This window comes from Monodon monoceros, unplaced genomic scaffold, assembly GCF_005190385.1.
Source record: "Monodon monoceros isolate NGI ecotype Baffin Bay Population unplaced genomic scaffold, NGI_Narwhal_1 Super_Scaffold_6, whole genome shotgun sequence".
NCBI classification, from domain to species: Eukaryota; Metazoa; Chordata; class Mammalia; order Artiodactyla; family Monodontidae; genus Monodon; species Monodon monoceros.
The window spans coordinates 13959218-13979008 of NW_021703783.1; the positions used below are offsets into that span (position 1 = coordinate 13959218).

Consider the following 19791-nt stretch of genomic DNA (forward strand, 5'->3'; position numbering starts at 1 on the left):
AATGATAATTTCAGATTTAGACATGCTGAATTTGAAGCAATAATGAGACAACCAGAAAAGAACATGAAGCAAATAGTACGAGATATCACACCAAAGCACAGGAGAGGAGTAATAGCTAGAAACTGGATTATGGAGTCTTTCATGTAATCCGCAAAGACGACTATAGTGAAATAATGAATGCATGCATGCCCCAAACAGCACAGGGGACACAGTCCTGGAAACAGAAAAGTCAAATGAATTAAAATAAACTGGTGCCTTTAGAGATATTTTCCTGCCATCTTATATTGGCAATGCTCTCCCCTTCTTGTCAAAGCCTTTATAGTCATGATTTTGCCTGTGGCCATATTTTCTTCTAGCTTCAATTCATATTATTTCAGTTAATATTCCCAAGCAGTAGCATGTCTAATATACTCTCTTCTGTGTCAGGACATTTCCACAATCTCTAATTCCCATGATGATCTTTACCATTTGTTTCTCCAACTGTTTTATTGACAACAACTTGATCTACCATAAAACCTACACTTTTAAATAGGACATTATAATATTCCGTTTTTTTCTTCATGGCAAGTCCAACAATATCACTTGCACTACTTTTTATGAGGCAGTCTGTGTCAAAAATCTTTCCCAAACAAAAAGGTGTGGCAGTAAAATAAGTCATGGCAAATTAAACAATAATTGCCAACAAAATGCAACTCAAATAAATGCAAATGAGTGTTTGCAGTATGCTGTTCAAATCCTCATTAAGGATCATCAGTACAATCTGTTGCACTAACCTTCATTCAAGATCACGTTGAAAGCATGGAGATATAGATAGATAAAAGATAGATAATATATATATAACAGATAATTTCCATTATCACATATGTTAATAAATGAATCCCATACTATTTATCATTTACAATTAGAAAAATATTTCACAGACAAATATAATCGTAACAAGTCAGCATGGTTCTGGCCACTATTAAATGGCAAATGCATGTAAGCGTTTGGTAGGGAGATATTATGGAATGTGGATATGAGAAGGCAAAGAACTTTACCCTATAATATGCTGACACTTTGAGTCCCAGAGAAGGTGGAGAAATGTTCTTCAAGGTTATTATGACGTTGTCCAAGACAGAACCTGGGGTGATTCCTATACAGGAAAGGAAGAGTGATGAGTTGTGAAAACGTGGAATTATTAAGAGCACAGGCTTTAGAAGATGACAGATTTAGATTCCTGGCTTGCCACTTAGCACTCACTGTGTAATCTCTTTAGCACTTCCCAAATCCCTAAGGGTAATCACAGTAGAATATTTTTTATGCAGAGCTACAATTACCAAAGATTTTAGAATGAGGAATGAAATACCTAGCTCTGTTCGGTTATTTGAAGACAGATTGATTAAAGAAAATGCAAAGAATATTTTTTTTGAAATCTCCAAATCTAACCAGACTAATAAATGAGATGCATCTCATTTTAACTCCTCTTGATGGAGCTAGAAAGTTATAATGGTTCATAAAGCATGTATCACTTTTTGTGCTCAAAATCTTTCTCCCAGCCAATGTATAATATGCTCTTATTAACATTTTATTATTCAACTTTGTTTTTAGCTAATTATCTTGTCAAAGACCTAATAGCAGAAATTCTACATTTTTGTACAAATGACCAGTTATCACCCCAAAATTATCTTCTAAGTATATGTGGCTATGAAGAATTTTTACAAAAGTAAGTATCTTATTAAGGTAAATTTGGATCATTGTTATAATCTATATTGAGCAGCACTTTCTTTTCTTTTAAACAGACTTTGTACAAACACTATACTCTTATGATCAATTTTCCTTCCTTTAAGGTGAATTTAAAATATCATGTTATATTGACAGTCTTATTCTTGGTTTTCTTTTGTATTTTGTGTATTTATGGCAACACGTATTTAAGTAACCGATAACTAGGGTGACCAACCATCTCAGTTTGCCCAGGACTGAAGCAGCTCCCAGGACATGGGACTTTCAGTTTTGAAATCAAGAAAATCCTGGGCAACCCAAGTTACCTTATTTGTAACGAAGCTTAGTAGGACTGACAATTTAAAAAATAAATTCTTTTGTAATAAGTAGTTTTTTTGACTTGGAATAATATTAGCATGTTGATTAAACACTGATTTTTCAAAATCACAGAGGGTTTGAGTATTATATTTACAACATTCAATTCTTTATTCAGGCAGCTCATTAAAACAATTAGAAAAGTTTGTTCTCATATATATCAACTGCAAATATTTGATAGAAAACTTACTTAGTGTACCACAATAACTCTTGTCCCAAAATTCCTTAAAGACCAACTTTGAAAATATAATACAACTTCAAGAAAGGAAATATTTCTCTCCTGCTATTGCATATTTCTCTCCTGGTATTTACATTTCCTCTTTGTGTTTCTACAAGTACCTAAAGATTGGCAACAGTCTTATGAAAGTAAAAATGTATTTCTTTTAAGACATCCATTGTTACTGTCATTGTTATTCCACTATGAATGTGCTTGAAAATATCTTGTCGGTAATTTTCTTTTATTGTGTAATGTTAACTATGAGTGACATTTAAGACTGATTTTCTCCTTTTTGTGTTCCCAGTTACAACAAAATCATTTCACTCTTTTTTTTCTTGTTAGTATAAACATAATAGATTTCTGAAATGTTTTCATACTCATTTATTTTTATTAAAATTTATGTGGGTTTATTAAGTTAGGAAAGTTGCCAAGTATTAGTGTAGATTAATTACAGTCAGTTATTATCTAATGGAAATTGAAGGATATGTACATAACCGGAATTTGCTTACTTTTTAAGCGTAATAGTTTATCAGTATTGATACATATGAATAAGCAGAATATTCATTACTATTCTTTCTAATATCTAAAGGAATATATATTTCATTCAGTTTTTTTTCATTTATTTCTATGTAATTTGTCTTAAAAATATGTCCTTAAAGACTTGGATAATTTGTTCATATTTTTCTGTAGAGGGAACACGGGTAACATGTAATAAGTTAATAATGCAGTAAGTAATAATTTAAACTCTAACAGTTACAGTACTACACTTCATCTGAGGTACCCAACTAACTTTGATTGCAATGATAATAATAATAATAGTTGTCACTTATTAAGTGCTAATTATTTCCTAGTCTCAAATTGGGTAAACATCTAAGTCTTACAATATATCAATGATACAGATACTATAATAACCCATTTTACAGATGGGCAACCTGAGGCTTTGTTCAAGGTGACACAACTAGGAAGCTGGTAGGGTCAAGCCTGAACTCAAACCCAGGTTTGGCTGCCTGCATAACCTTGGCTCTTAACTATAAAACAATACTAAAAATCCCGTGAGCAGGATTCAGAAAATAGCAAATGGTTCTTCATGCTGGAGCATGGGGTGGAAATTATACACAGTTGTGCAGGCATTATAACAGTCCAATTCAACACCTACTAAGCGCACACGTGTGCAAGGGATTTGGTTTATCACTGAGAATACAAAGATGATTTAGATATAATCCTTGCCTTTTTCCTTGGCTAAGGAATTCATAAAGCCATGTCATCAGTTATTACAATGCCCTATTGTGAGTGCAGTATGAGTTTTATTATACACCAACTACCTGTAGATCAAAGAGAGATGGATTAACAGCAAGAATAAGGAAATGGTGCAAAGGAAAGTCAATGACCAATATGTATTTAAACTGTAAATACTGAGGAAAGAAATAAGTACTTAATAGCTTAAATGTTAATAGCTTTAGAACATATAAAATGTGCATAAATTAAAAAATAATAATTATCAAGATAAAAAAACAGGATAAGAACATGAATAGCAATTCAGTGGACAAGAAATTACTTAAAGAGTTTAACGACAAACATGCAGGTAAAACAATGAGATGCCATCTTTGCCTATCAAATTGTTAAAATATTTATTATGATGAAATTCAGTGGGAAAATGGACAAAATCCAAACAGCTGCTAGGAATTTAAACTGATATAGCATTCTCTAAAGGGAATTTTGTCAAAAATGTGTCAGAAGTCTATAGAAATGTGTCGAAAACATATATGTGTTTCAGCAATTCAGCTTCTACAAATATTTCTAAGCAACAATCATAATTATACAAAAAGACTTAAATACAAAATTCTACATTCACCATAGCATAATTTCTAATACTAAGAAAAAAACTAACTCTCCAATAGTACTCAAAAATAGTGGTAAAATTGTGAACATAATTTCATTATAATATGCCATAGAATTTATAAATTAATAAAAATACAATATCATATCTTGATATGAAAGCACGTATCATTGTTTTTAAGGGTGACAAGATATATTTTCAAACCACATTTTAATATATTAATATTTGTTAAAATAAGTATATTACTATTTGGAAAAGAAATAGAAATCCTATACATGAAAATGTAATCCTATACACTGAATGAAATCCTATACACTAAAATGTTCGAGTAGCCACTCCTTGAAAAAGAACTACAATACAGATAATATTCATTCATTTCTTTTTTTACTTACAAAATTTCTACAATAAACATGTCTTTTTTTGCTATCAAGAGATTAAGGAAATAAATTATTTTGGAGGATGGGAGAAGCATTTAAGTGATCATATGAACAGTAATGTATGCTTAAAAAGAGTTAAAACTCGAGTTAGGAGAACATAACTGAACATATGAAAGGTGACAGAGCTTGAGCTAAAGTAGCAGCAGTGGGGCTAAACAGGAACTATTAAATCCCTGGAGTATTATTAAAACAGTGGAATTAATGGAACTTGGCAACTAAATATGTGATGTCAACTGAAATAAAAAAGTGCAACGTGAAAGCTGTGCGTTACAATGTTTACGGGGGACTTGGTGAGGACTATAGCCTCTCAGCTATCTCTGAGGAACTGCTCTGAAGAGTTACGGTGGAGACATCAGCTTATATGTGATTTTGGAGAAGGGGTACATGCAATCAAACACATCTCAGTAGAAGGTTACTGCTAGTCAGGAGGCACAGATATCCTAGTTAATGATTTTCGTGCATTCCTAAGTATGGAAAGATGCAAGAAGCTGGAATCATAAACTTTTCTCCTGAAAACATCTAACTATCTGAAAGCAAGCTCTGCCAGTTTTTCCAGAACACAGAATGCCTCATTCCTGATCTCTGCCCTGAACTCCTAGCACGGTGTGGAGGTCAGCAACTGCAGTGGCTAATGACTCAATCCTTGTAGAGCCATATGGTGAGCAACATTCTTTAGGTGACAGTGGGATTGCCTGGAGGGAGTAGAAGATGATGACTAGTTTTGCTGTGAGTTCAGTAATGATGATAGTTATCAGAGAAATGGAAGTTTGAGGTTATAAAATAATCAAGTCTGAAACACACTGAGTATGTGAGTGCCAAGGGTCATCTGTTATTGAGAAAATAGCCCAGATTTTAGGAAATCTGGTGTGGGTTAAGGAACTGTTAGCTCTAAGAAGGAATGGAAGTCTTAGAGACAGATGCAGTCTCGTAGGGAAAATGACAAAAGAAAGGATCCTGAGAACATTAACATATAAAAGACGGAAGGAGGAGGAGCAGAAAAAGGAAATTGGAGAAAAGCAATTTAAGTTGCAGGACACCTTGGAAGATGTGCCTTTCACAAGAAGGGAAGAGAAAGTTTCAAGTACTAAGTAAATAGTATCAAATACTGAAAATAAATCACATGAGGATTGAAAAATCATCATTAAATATGGCAATTACAAAATGAGTTGGTGATTCAAATAAGAACAAGTTTACTAAAACGGAGGAGAAAACAGCAAGATTGCAATGAGCTAGGAGAATGGAAGGTGCTAAACAGAAACACATAAGCAGACTACTCTCTCAGAAGTAACGTGTGGTGATAAAAGCCTGGAGAAAAATGGGGCTTTAGATACTGAGGAGAATCAGTCTGGAGATTTGGGGAATGTGGATAAGAGACATTTGAAAATATTCATAAGCTGAAGGGAAAGAACCAATGGAGAGGGAAGTATTGAAGGCACAGAATATATCAATGGTGAGGAGTTGAGAGAAGATGGGATCAAAAAGACAGATGAAGAGGTTAGCAGTGCCCTGAAGGAGGAACATTCCTTCCCTGAAAGATCAGCAGGAGTTCAAACAAATATAATTTTTTTTTAATCTTAACAACCAGAAAGATAACGAGGCATTTGGAAAACTGGATCTCTGATAAAAGCAGGAATGCTTAAGCAAGTTGCATAGAAATGAAAATAATATTATAACAATAAAAACAATAAGAAAATTGATTTTACTTATTAAAAGCCTCTTATGGGCTAGAATTTTCTTTTTTTTTTTTTTTGCGGTCCGCGGGCCTCTCACTGTTGCGGCCTCTCCCGTTGCAGAGCACAGGCTCCGGACGGGCAGGCTCAGCGGCCCAGCCGCTCCGTGGCATGTGGGATCTTCCCGGACCAGGGCACGAACCCGCGTCCCCTGCATCGGCAGGCCGACTCTCAACCACTGCGCCACCAGGGAAGCCCTGGGCTAGAATTTTCACATGTAATACCACCCATTCTCATAAAAGAAAGGCATAATTATTCCCATTTTGCATATGGGAAAACTGAGGCTAAAAAGAAATTAAATGACTTGCTAAAGGTCATAAAATTGGAAGCAGCAAAGTCAGGATGGCACAGGTTTATCTGACTCTGAAGCCCACAGTCTTTCCACTCTATTACAAAGCCTCCTTTCATGATAAAGGGCCACTTGAAAACAAAAATTACAGGATAACGCTTCATTAAGAATAATGACCATATATTGTGCAATAAACACAACATATATTGAGCTTATAATTCAACATACAGCGTTTAGGTCAAACTCAAGGAAAAGATACATAACTTACAGAACACTCATTTTCTGACGTGTATAAAATTTTTTTAAACTTTTAATCAGGAAGTGTTTAGAAATGCTTTGACTAAAATAATGTTAAATCATAATCACTGAAGATGGACTTTCTGTCATTTCCAAATTTCTGATTAGGTAAAAATTGATTTTCTTTTTGGTATCTTGAGACTGTTTAAGCAAATGAAGAATATGAAAACAAATCCTTCCCACTACTTGTAACACTACTCTCTAACACCATTGATTTGGCAAAATGAGTTAACCTCCTTTAACTTCAAATTCTTTTCCTCTTAAAAACTGCATTTTTAATATATTTTTCTACTGTAAAAATAAGCTGTAGGATTATATTTTAGTAATCTTTAATTCCAAGTGTAAAATTTTATTAAGCCTCTACTAGTCCTTTCATTATATATGGATTGCTATGAGCTCCTGTGAATCATAGTTCTAAATCAATTAAAAATATTATATGGTTGTTAAAATATAATAAACTAAAAAATGGATAAGTATTCCCCCTCCAAAAAAACCCCCACTATTACTGTTGCAGAATGATGTAGAAAGATTTTTCATTTTAAACTCCCCTTGTGTTATCAGAACTATGTTCCTTAACCTGTTTTATGAAGATAGTGATAAATTATATTTAGTTTCTACTTTTGCAGTTTCTCATCTACTTTGGATTAGATAAGGGCAAATCCTTAAAATTTAAACTCCTTGGTTTCTTCCAGAAGGTGTATCAGTCTGTTAAAATAGTCACAAAAAAAGTAACTACTTGAACTAACCAAGTTTTGAGGAAGTAGCTAAAACCTTTCATTATCAAAATTAAATGTCAATGGTCAGGATACTTTTTCACTACTTTGCTGGCAGTAGTTTTGTGATTCTCTATTTTTTAATTTCCTCCTTCAGTCATATTTTGCTATTTTATTGAATTCATCTGTCTTAACCAGGGTTAGTCAAATAGTAAATAAAATCCTGGAAAGGGGGGGAATGTAAATAAACAGGAGGATAGACAGACACAAATTACACATAAATCTATATTTATATTGATATGTTAAAACTGTTCTCAAACTTTAATTTGTATATGAATCACCTGAGGATCTTGTTAAAAAACAGATTCTGACTCACTTGGTCTGGGATGGGGAGGAGACTGCATTTCTAACAGACTTCTGGGTGATGCTCATGCTCATGGTCCATGGTTCACATTTCAAGTAGCAAGATATTAGAGACCAGGGATATTAGTGACCTAAGAATTTTGACTCAATGAAAAAAAAATTTACACATTTTTTTAAAACCAGTACCTTGCACAAATATTGAATTTAATCAATGAATAAGATGCTATACTTTGTAGCATATTTAAAAATTAAGAAAGATAACTTTCCTAGCAAGCCAAAATTCCCCTTTTTAAAGGTCAACTGTATTATTTTTACAGCTCATTAAATACTCATTTTAATCTAGTATGACAAACTCTTTCTGTCAATTAAAATATTCCATTCTCACTCTGCCTCTTGCTCTGGCACTCCCTCTCCTGGTTACACGCTTTTATAAATCTAGTAACTCACTCTAATAACACATCTCCATAACTCTTCTCTAAATGAGAAAGTTCCTGACCTTTTATACCTGGATATCATGCTAGTCTTATTAGGTACTTCAATTACCATCAAAAAGAGTTTCATTAAGTATTAGTCTTCTCCTCAAAAACTGCTTTACAAACAGGGTTTTTAAATTATAAGCAAAGAGTAAATGAAAGCATTAGAACTTTACCAGTTTCATCACTGGCTGTTGGCAGCTTAAAACAAAGTTGTGAGCAATATGAAGCATGGATACCGAATCAGCAAATCAGAATAAATTAAACTGAGAAATAATAAAAAATATTAGCATCTTCCATTACATTCCTGGTTTTAGACCCCAAGTTAACTACCATGGTCGTAGTGTCCTTGGTAATCCCATTTCCCCAGTTCTCATGACCTTATTGAGTAGACAGACCCCCTTAGGCTTATGCAGTGGCAGACCTGAGGATAGAGACTATAACTTCCTGTCTTTTCCATGAGATGCAGCACAGATATAAAGACCTAGGGACAGAAAGACTGTTTCCTAGAGTGTTCCTGTGTCTGCTTTCTTTCCAAAGAGTAAGAGTAGTTGTACCTTCTCCTAGACTCATATATTTATAATATATGAAGTATAATGCTACTTCATAATTTTATCCTTTATTATCTAAGAGCCTGATATTTTCTAAGAGTGCAGGTTTTTCTGTTTCTTACTCCTAATCTATGTGATTTGAGTAATTTCTTTTCTCAAAAATCTTGCTATAAGTCTTACTTTCTAATTCAACTTAAAAACAATTTTCCTTACCAGCTTCTGTACTGCAGAATAAATAAAATGTACTGTACCTAAAAGCTACAGTTGAATAAATCATGACTGCATTGCCAATAGTAAGCCGCATAAGGAGAAAGTAAATAATCCTTCTTGAAAATTCTGCTTGGGCCTATTGCTTACAGTTATGGCCACGTTTTACATCCTTGACTTAAACAAGACAAAAGAAAACTTTTCTTTATTATTTAATTGACTCTTGTCAAGTACTAAAAAAATGTGAGAGAAAAGAAAAAGAAAACCTATGGTAATTAAAAATCTTACTTTGAAACTGTCGTATATATTCTTAAATCTAAATTAAGAAACAGTATCTACCTTTTGATTCACCACCAGCATTGATTAGTCTGATCTGGTTATCTACTCTGGAGTCCCTTTTCTCTTTCCTGACCTCTCCTAGGAGAGAAAATGTTGAATTTCTTTGACTAGAGTAAGAAAATCCTCTTCAAAAATTAAATCTAATCAGAATTTTTTAATAATCTTAAGAAAACTTCTAGGTTAAAAAATGTTTTAGCCAATCCCATTACAATTAGTATTAATTTATTCTTTAAACACTTGATTATAAATTGGAATTGTCTTTTATTCAAAGTAAAAGTCAGACTATTAAGTACCAGTGAGGAAAAGGCTAGGTAATATTTTATAAAGTTTAAGGTAATAGATTATACTCATTAGCAGTAAAAACTCAGTTACAGGGCTTCCCTGGTGGCGCAGCGGTTGAGAGTCCGCCTGCCGATGAAGGGGACACGGGTTCGTGCCCCGGTCTGGGAGGATCCCACATGCCACGGAGCAGCTGGGAACTGTGAGCCATGGCCGCTAAGCCTGAGCGTCCGGAGCCTGTGCTCCGCAATGGGAGAGGTCACAACAGTGAGAGGCCCGCGTACCGAAAAAAAAAACAAAACTCAGTTACATATATTCCTGGGGTGGTGTGGAATGAGTCTTTTTATTCTCAATGAAATTAAGGATTTCATTTAGCAAACTGGAACAAATTGATTAGTTTCAGCACATTCAGAACAGCTAAGAATTACAATATTATAATCTAATCTGTTATAACTTTTTAGATTTACTTTGAGCAAATAAATAGATTAAGGTGTGTTTCTCTTTTACATAACTTTGCTTTCTTCTTATAAAAATCACAGAACTATGTCAGAGTATAGGAAGGAACATCATCACTTTGAGAGCTCTCACACACAATAATGAAAACATGTTCTGTTAATAAATCATTCATTAAGAGTATCTTGAGTTACTTCAGTTTAGTTTTGGATCTCCTTCAAAGTACTCTTCCTAACACTTTAAAATTAACTTTGGTTGCTATCTTTAATAAATAGTTAACTAAAAATTAATAATAGTAATATATACAAACTTGCATTTGGTTCTAGCCAGTAACTGTACTAGAACAAATGTCCTAGTATGTAAATATACATATCTTCATTTGAAAGCAATTCCCCAAAGAGCTTACACTAAATAAAGATGTTTATTATTGAAAGAAACATGTAAAAGTTACAGCATATTTCAGCTCCATGCTTTTTTTTAAAGCTTTGTGATTGTGCAAGCATCATTAACCAACAGACTTGATGAAAAGAGTCACAAAGCTATTGCATGACTTTTTCATGAAGACAAGGCAAATCAGAACAAAATGCAGGTATATAATTTAATTATACCTAAAACTGTAATAGCCAACATGCACCTATCAAGTTATTTTTGCTTACTCAAGTCTTGTTTACTTCTAAAAGCTAAGAATTATTAACCCCCCTAATTTTGAATTAATTGAGGTTTAAATAGCCTAGTGCTCTATTTATCTTAAATAAGGTAAAGAAATTATTAGCTAAGAATATCTCAATTACATAATATTTCAAATTAGCCAATATCACTTTAATAAGGCTTACATATGCTATTTTAATCTTAGTTCTTGAATGTTTTGTATTAGGAAAATCCACAGAATGTTTCTTCTCTGGACATTTGTGGGAAAAATAATGAAACTTGAAATGGAATAAAATCCATATTTTTGATCTCCCAAGTTGGTGACTATATTACAAATTTTACATAAAATAACTCAAAAAAATCTCCCTGGAGCTCAGTATATATTTTTGCAAAAGATACAAAGTTCCAGTTTCACTGCTGTGTTTCTTTCTTATTGACCCTCTTTTTTTTTTTTTTTTTTTTGTGCCTGTGTTGGGTCTTCATTGCTGCGTGTGGTCTTTCTCTAGTTGCAGAGAGCAGGGGCTACTCTTCATTGCAGTCAATGGGCTGCTCATTGTGGTGGCTTCTCTTGTTTTGGAGCACAGGCTCTAGGCACGCGGGCTTCAGTAGTTGTAGCACATGGGCTCAGTAGTTGTGGCCCATGGGCTTAGTTGCTCTGTGGCATGTGGGATCTTCCCGGACCAGGAATCAAACCCTTGTCCCCATTAAGCAAGTGGATTCTTAACCACTGCGCCACCGGGGAAGTCCTGACCCTCTGTCTTAATTAACTTCATTTATATATACTGTTGTTACTTTTCTTTTCTTTTTTTTTTTTTGGCTGCGTTGGGTCTTTGTTGCTGCACACGGGCTTTCTCTAGTTGTGGCGAGCGGGGGCTACTCTTTATTGCGGTGCGCGGCTTCTCATTGCAGTGGCTTCTCTTGTTGCAGAGCATGGGCTCTAGGTGCCGGGCTACAGTAGTTGTAGCTCGCGGGCTCTAAAGCACAGGCTCAGTAGTTGTGGTGCATGGGCTTAGCTGCTCCGCGGCATGTGAGATCTTCCTGGACCAGGGCTCAAATACGTGTTCCCTGCACTGGCAGGCGGATTCTTAACCACTGCGCCACCAGGGAAGCCCTACTTTTCTTTTATGCATACACAGCTTAATAGAGGAGGCACTGTAAAATTGGAAGTTGTTATAAAACCTTTCCTCTAGATTAAGAAAAAATCCCTTGCAATATGTTCGATTTCATTTTATTTTTGAATTTACAAAAGTATGTATACTATATACGTAAAGGAATACAGCCATATTCAAGTGAAGAAGCACTAGGGATAGTTGCCTTTTTACAGGCTGGAGGGAATTAAGAAAAATGGGGCAAGATCTTTTAGGTCCAGTTTTCCCTTGAGTAGTTGCTGTTGGTATCCATTTATGCTCCATCGAAGGCCTCTGTTCAAAACCATGACCCTCCTCAACTAACCACCCCATGGCTGTGAGCTATACTTTTAGAATTTCACCTATGCTTGTATCTCCAAGTCATGAAGTTTAACTTTCTTACTCAAGGTTCCCCTGAAAGCAAAATAACTATAAATGAGAGGAGCACTGGTTGAGGAAAACAACATATCGCTGATATTTATCTATGCTGAGCCAGCAATAAATACCACTTTAAGCATAAAATCCAGGGCATTTCCACTAGTTACAAAGCTCACTGGAACTAAAGATATGGTAGATATCAATATAACATCATAGAAATTTTTAAGTGGCAAATACCAAAGGAATGTGTGGGTGTGCATGTGTGTGTGTTCATGTGTGTGTAGATAAATAAGTACCTGAAAAATGCTCTGTGGAGTACTATTGTATTATTAATATTTTAATGTCTTGTCGTACTCACCTTACATTTCTTAGTCAACCAAAGTATTAAAAGTCAGCTTAATTACTGAGTTTTCTTAAAGAAACATTTAATAGCTGTCAGCAATCCTGACTCTCAATATTTGTAAGATAAAATTAAAATACTTTTTTCTACCTATGACTAATATTTCACAAAACATCTTTGGGACTACTTCCTATACATCAGAATGGAGAAAATTTAGATCTAGTGATCCTATAAAATAAGAATATGTATTCATCCTGATGAAAGAGTAATGTTGATAAATGTGAGTTTTCAAGGAGTTCTTAGGCTGAATCAGTATTCATAGGTTGGACATTATTTAGGATGTCTTTTTTGCCTGTAGGACAAATTTAAAGTATCTGTACGTGACTTTTTGGTGTTAATATTATTAATCTCTTAATATATACATACTTCCATGTATAAACTGCTCATGTGATAAACTTTAAAATAATATGAGCTACTTATGAATAGGAAATAGGAGTAATTATGTACAAGGATTCAGCCTTTTGGTGTTCATCTTAAATGACAGTTATATTCAGAAAACAGTTCCTAAGATAGCAATAAGCACATAGCTGGAATCAAATATTTGTTGAGAGAATAAATAAATGGATGTGCAGAATTTTTATTTACGAGTATATATGAAGAAAAAATTAAACTTTTGATTGTATCATAGAGATTGAGTTCATTTAACAGTTGAAGTTTTTTACATTATTATTAAATAAAACTACTAAGCACCCATATTTGAAATGTTACCAGATTGAGAAAAACACCTGGTTTGTATAATCTGAGATAGAAAATACCAATGTTCACCTTATAAGCATAGTAATACCTACTGCGGCCAGTTCTCTTAGTGCTCGAACTCTGCTCTCCACATTACCCATCTTAGCAGCAATATTTTTAATATTTTTCATTTCTCCTTCTCTTGATGTGGTAGTCTTTCTTCCTATATTTTTCCAATACCTAGAGTCCTCAAACAGAAATTTAATTTTCCTTATCCCATTTACTAACTAAATTCTACCTACCACCTTTCTTTCTATTCTTTAATGCTTTATTTTCTTTTTCTCTCCTCTTTCATTTTCTGTAGATCAACATTGTCTAATAGAAATATAATGTGGGCCACATAACTGAGTTTTCTACTAGCCACATTAAAAAAATAAATAAAAAGAAACAGGTGGAAATAAATTTCAATGTAATTTTTCTGTTTCTTTTGGCCATGCCACCTGGCCTGCGGGATCTTAGTTCCCAGACCAGGGATTGAACCTGCACCCTTGCCAGTGAAAGCACTGAGTCCTAACCACTGGACCAACAGGGAACTCCCTAATGTAATATTTTATTTAGCTCAATATACCAAACACATTATCATTTAACCATGTAATCAGAATTAAAAACATTGAAATGTTTTCTATTCCTTTTTTATGCTAAGTCTTCAAAATTCAGTGTGTATTTTACGCTTACAGCACATCTTAATTCAGATAGCCACATTGCAAGTGCTCAGTAGCCAAAAGTGTCTAAGAGTTACAATACTGAATAGTGTAGCCCTTGATCATCAAAGACAAATTAATCAAAATGGTGGTCTTGCCAAACAGAGTTATGGTAAAGTGGTGAACAGTAGTTTCCAGCTCTTAGAAGGTGTGAGGGTTACTGGAGGATCTGTAGTCCTTTCAATAACATCAGAGATTTAATCTTAAGGGACATAGCACAGTAATAGTTTTTGTTATTGCTAACACACACAAAAAGGACTATTTAGTATTTTAAACATGATACCCCAAAAAAAGATATACCAAGTACAAATTCTTCTGCAATACGACATAATTCTGTAACATGAATTAGTTTATTCAGAGTAGTCACCTTCATACTGGTAAATTTTTCTGGCATATGAATGTTTTGCTCCACTAAGTAGCAGTGGCTGAATGCAAGTACACATGAAGCTGCTGAGGGCGACAGTAGTATACCAGTGACCAGTGAACATTCACCCAACATGCATTTTTTTTCTCAACTTGGTTTCAGGCTCTGTCTTGAAAATGTTTATTGAAGAATTCTCCACAATTTTTGTACATTTTGCCCTCATCTCTATATTCAGCAGCATCAAAAAACTTTCTTATATCCTCTTCCACCAAGCTAAAGACATTTTTAAAAGCAAGGTCTGTTATTTACTATAGTATGTCTTTAAATTTTTGAAATTAGATGTGTCTTTTTGTACTAAGGTGTATGTGTGTGTGTGTGTGTGCGCGCACACACACTCTGCTTAGAGACCTGTATTGATTTGAGGGGTCTCTTCCAGCCCTATTTTCCCATGAGATCTTTTATTTTTAGTCCACAATTTGCAGAACACCTCAATCCCCCCTTTTACAAGAAGAAACACATGCATCACATTATAACAGGAATGCTTGAATCTATAAGTAAACTTCAAGTACGCTATATTTACTCCAAATATTTATGTTCTAATCTCTGGTCTTATTTGGTTGAACCCAGTGTCCTTACTTGAAAAATGAGAGAGTTAGACCAGAAAAGTCCTTCCTTTCCAGTTTTTGAGCTCTCTCGTCATGCAAAATTATTCCCATAATTAAAACGACAATTATATATCTTCAGAACTGGATTAATACATTAGACTGAAAATGCGAATACACCCACCAGCCCACCAAAATTCTCATGAAATGACAGGAAAAAATATTAATAAAAAACCTTCTGGTAAAACAAGAAAGAGTGATAGCACACAAAGGAAAAAACGACTGCAAGCGGATTGTAGAGCTCCCAGGTAAATGTCAAAAGATATTTAAAATAGAAGGGACTTGGGACGTCTGTTTGACAGCTTTGTAAAAAAATAGACAATTTCCTAAGGAATCATGAATTTCAAAATTAGCTCACAAAGTATAAATGTGAAATACAACAAAGAGCAGTGGGGAGCAGAAAATGAAGTTTTAGGCAAATTGCACCAAACTTTGAGGGAATGGATAATTCTCAATTATATGAACTGTTCCAGGACTGAGAAAAAGGTGTATGCAGTTTACAAGGCTAGTTTAATTGTAATGCCTAAAACAAAGATTAAACACAAAACGTTAAGATTATAGGCCAATCTAAATTTTGCTATGTAGAAAAAAGAAACTTTAAAAATTGCAAATTAAATCTACCAGTGGATGCATCTACCCAAGAATGTAAAGATAATTATACTTATACATTGGAAAAATCTACTGATACAATTAATATATTAACATATTCAAGGAAAAAAATGATCTTCTCAATATGATGTATCCAGTAGATGCAGAAAACTCATTAAATAAAATCTGAAGCTTATTCATAATTTAAAAAAATCATTAACAAAACAGACAACAAAAGTATGTACCAGGGACACAGTAAATATCGTATTTGTTCATCATTCTATGCATTCTCTATAAAGTCAAGAAAAAGAGAAGGATGTCTATTTTCATTACTACTATTCAACAGTGCGCCAAGCATCCTAGACATCACATTAGGATAAGAAAGTTAAAGGAAGCAAAAATATTGGAAAGAAACAGATAAAGTTGTCCAGAAACAGATATTTATGAAAACTGTTCATGTGATAAATATAGTAAGTCAGAGATGAAAAGATGTCCTCATTAATTAGGGATGTTCAGGCAAATTGTTATTATGTTGAAAAAATGTCTAAAATTGGAGCTGTATATCCCTCTTTACTCAACAAATGCATTCCAGATAGATCATTAAAAACTACTACTGCCGAATTAAGTGTGGAAGAAACAACTTCAAAAGATTAGAATAATCATAGGAATCTAAACCAATTCTCCATTCAGGTTGTTCCTCAACTTCAAGTATATGTTCCTCATTAAAGAAGCTGGAGCTGGAAATTAAAGATAATTACTTATAGGTTTGGTTTATGACAGAAAGGCACAAAACTGTAATCAACAGACCCTTCATCCTATATCAACAGCTTTCTTTATTCTAGCAACAAAACTTTGCTTATTGACAGGCTATTTAACTACTTTTAGTTTAAAAGTAAAGTATATTAAGATATGTCTTTTTTATAATTCTCATATCTAATAACTTTTTGGATCAACTGATCTACTACTTTTCTCGATTTCATCAGGTAAATTATAAAAGAATCTGGAAAAAATTTGAAATGATTTCTACTTGGGCAATTGTAGCATAATGAAAGAGAACCGAATTAAAGTCATACTAAGCTCTAAGATTTCTTTGAGAGTGTGATATAAATAATGATTGAGGTTGCAACGGAAAAGATTTAAGATATGTTTTACTAGAAAAAAATTAGGTAACCAGTAGAAGATTAAAATTAATTATGTCTCCTAAGCCTGTAAAGATAGAGAAAAAAGAGACTCAGGACTCAAATAATACCAAAAAATGAAGGAAAAAAATTTAAAAACAAATATGGTTAATACAAACCTATAATAACATAGCAGATGGTATTGCTATGAATGGAGTACTTAAAATTTTCTGATTAGGAAGCAAAGTCTCAGAAAATAAGTTAAAAGAAGTTTATCTAAGGTTAGAGACACAGCTAAAATAAAATTGATCTCATTTTTAACATAAATGTATGTGGTTGGCCATTTATGTCAGCCTATAAAATAAAGTGCAATAAACTCTTGGTAACTGTTATTTTGGAAAAAGGGAAATAATTTTTAAACCTTTTTGTTTTGCACAATTTAGTACAATTCAAATGTTTTCTCTTAGACTATATTCCTATAATGTAACTTAAAAAAAAAAAAGAAAATTTATACAGGAAATATTCCCTCCAAAGTCTGTTAATTACCCAAAATCTGATAATTACCCAGACCCTACCCCTGCCACACACCCACAAATACAGAGTGAAGCAAAGATAAGGGAAAAACTAGGACCTACTTTTAGAAGGGAGTTGAATTGACAGATTTAGCAAATAAAAATATAGAATGTTCAGTTAAATCTGAATTTCAAAAATTCCAATTTTTCTTAGTATAAGTATGGATCAAATATTATACAAAATGTATTTATACTCAAAATTTTTATTCATTGTTATCTGAAATTCATATCTATTGGACATCTATTTTACCTGGTAAGCCTACTAAGGGACATACATACAGGTGGGTAAAATAAGGTAGTTCAGGAAAGCAGTAGCCATATCTGAGGCTGAATTCACTGTACTGGGGTCCAGAGTCCAGATTTCAACACATTGAAGAAAAGGAAGCTTTGAGAGCAAGGTGGGTCACTGCTTTTAAAGTGGTTCCCAGAATAGGAAGAGGAAAACAGAATTCTAAGCGTGGAAAGAAGAATTAGGGTTGGGGGAAATGAAACGAGAGGAACCTGAGTATATGTGATAGAATATGAGAATGGCCCTTGGAGGAAGGCAGGAATCAATGATTCCAGAAACTCAGGGAATACACTGGCCATGTCTTATGTCTGGACTCACAGTAGAAATAACTCAAAGAACAATATAAGAGCCCTATGGATAGCAACGGAACAGGAATCTAGTTTAGACTAATGGGAGGAATGGGAATAGAAGGGGGAACACATGCTGTGAACACTAACACTCACCAAAATGGATAGGTGTTTGATTTTCTTAAAAAATAGCAGTTGTCAAAATAACATTTACAGAGAATATAGTAGATATCAACAGAGTAATGCTCTATTTGTCGGACATTGTTAGAAATAGGTGGTCCCAAACATCTAATGGGTTTTCCAGATAAATGAATACATCACCTGAAGGGCCCCAAACTTTTAATGAGTGTTTTTTTTCTCCTGAAATCTTTCACGTATTTAACCAAAGTCCTTAAAGTGCTACATTAACATGATTCATCCTTTTTAATGACCAAGTCACTATAAATATCAAAATTTAAATCTATAAAGGAGATCATATAATAAAAGCCTTTCATTTAAAAGAAGTGGAATCAGATTGTATTCCAAACACTGTGGTGAATCAGTAATTCATTCTGCTCATCATTTAATTTGTGATTAGGAACTATTTACAGAGAGAGGAAGGAAGGGAGGGAGGGAGGGAGGGAGAGGGAAAATATAATTACACCATTAGAAATTTCTGAAATGTGTAAGGATATTTTTTGTTTAATCTGCTTGTCAAACCTTTGACGTAGACATTAATATCCCAACTCTAAAAAGGAAAATACTGAGTTTCAGACAGTTTAATTGGCCTAAGGTCACAAAGCTAGTAAATCTGTCTCTAAAGCCAATGAGATTTCTACCACACGGCTCTGCTTCCTTGATACAGTGGTCCCCACAAACACTTTGTGACATCACTTAGACCTCCCAGAAGCATGTTGTCCTCAGCTTTGCGATGGCTGGGTGAAAGTAACTTTGAATATGTTAAGTATTCTTTATTATGTCTATTCTAAATGTGTCATCTTCTAACATAATGCATTTGAAAATACGTGTAATATCTTGTCATTTAAAACAATATGAGGAAGGATCTCCCTGGTGGTCCAGTGGGTAGGACTCCGAGCTCCCAATGCAGGGACCCGGGGTTTGATCCCTGGTCGGGAAACTAGATCCCGCATGCATGGCACAACTAAGAGTCCACATGCTGCAACTAAGAAGTCACATGCTGCCACTAAAGATCCCGCATGCCGCAGCCAAAATACATAAATAATATTTTTTAAAATATGAGGAGATATATACATACATATACATATTAGATAGATGATAGATAGATAGATAGATAGATAGTAGATAGATAGGTAGATAGATCGATATAAATAAAGCTAGGGATAGATATAAAACTTTTAACCAGACTAAGTTTCAAAAAAGCAAATGAAGTCAGGGAGGAGAACATATACTTGGGGAAATTATAGGAGGAAGTAACTGTATTTTTTTTTTCTCTTTCAGTGATCACTACTTGGGAAGCCACAGAATATTTCAGAAAAATAGATCTGTTATTCAACTTAATCTACAGAAAAATAGGGAATTTCCAGGAAAGTTATCTCGAAAGGTAAGACTTTCTTAGCTTTGGTTTCAATTAGCAAATGTATTACTTTAAGGACAATATTCCCATCCTTACGGATTGTTGCCATTTTGTGATTAAAATATGTTTA

At 33.9% G+C, this 19791-nt stretch overlaps 1 protein-coding gene across 1 annotated transcript in view; it reads left to right on the plus strand.

Annotated features, from left to right (window-relative positions):
- Window positions 1-19791, plus strand: part of PIK3C2G (phosphatidylinositol-4-phosphate 3-kinase catalytic subunit type 2 gamma) — a 394030-nt gene that overhangs the window by 59099 nt on the left and 315140 nt on the right. The window contains exons 5-6 of the mRNA XM_029205345.1: window positions 1588-1702; window positions 19586-19688. Coding sequence (XP_029061178.1) covers window positions 1588-1702; window positions 19586-19688 — 218 coding nt within the window. The remainder of the gene's footprint in view (window positions 1-1587; window positions 1703-19585; window positions 19689-19791) is intronic.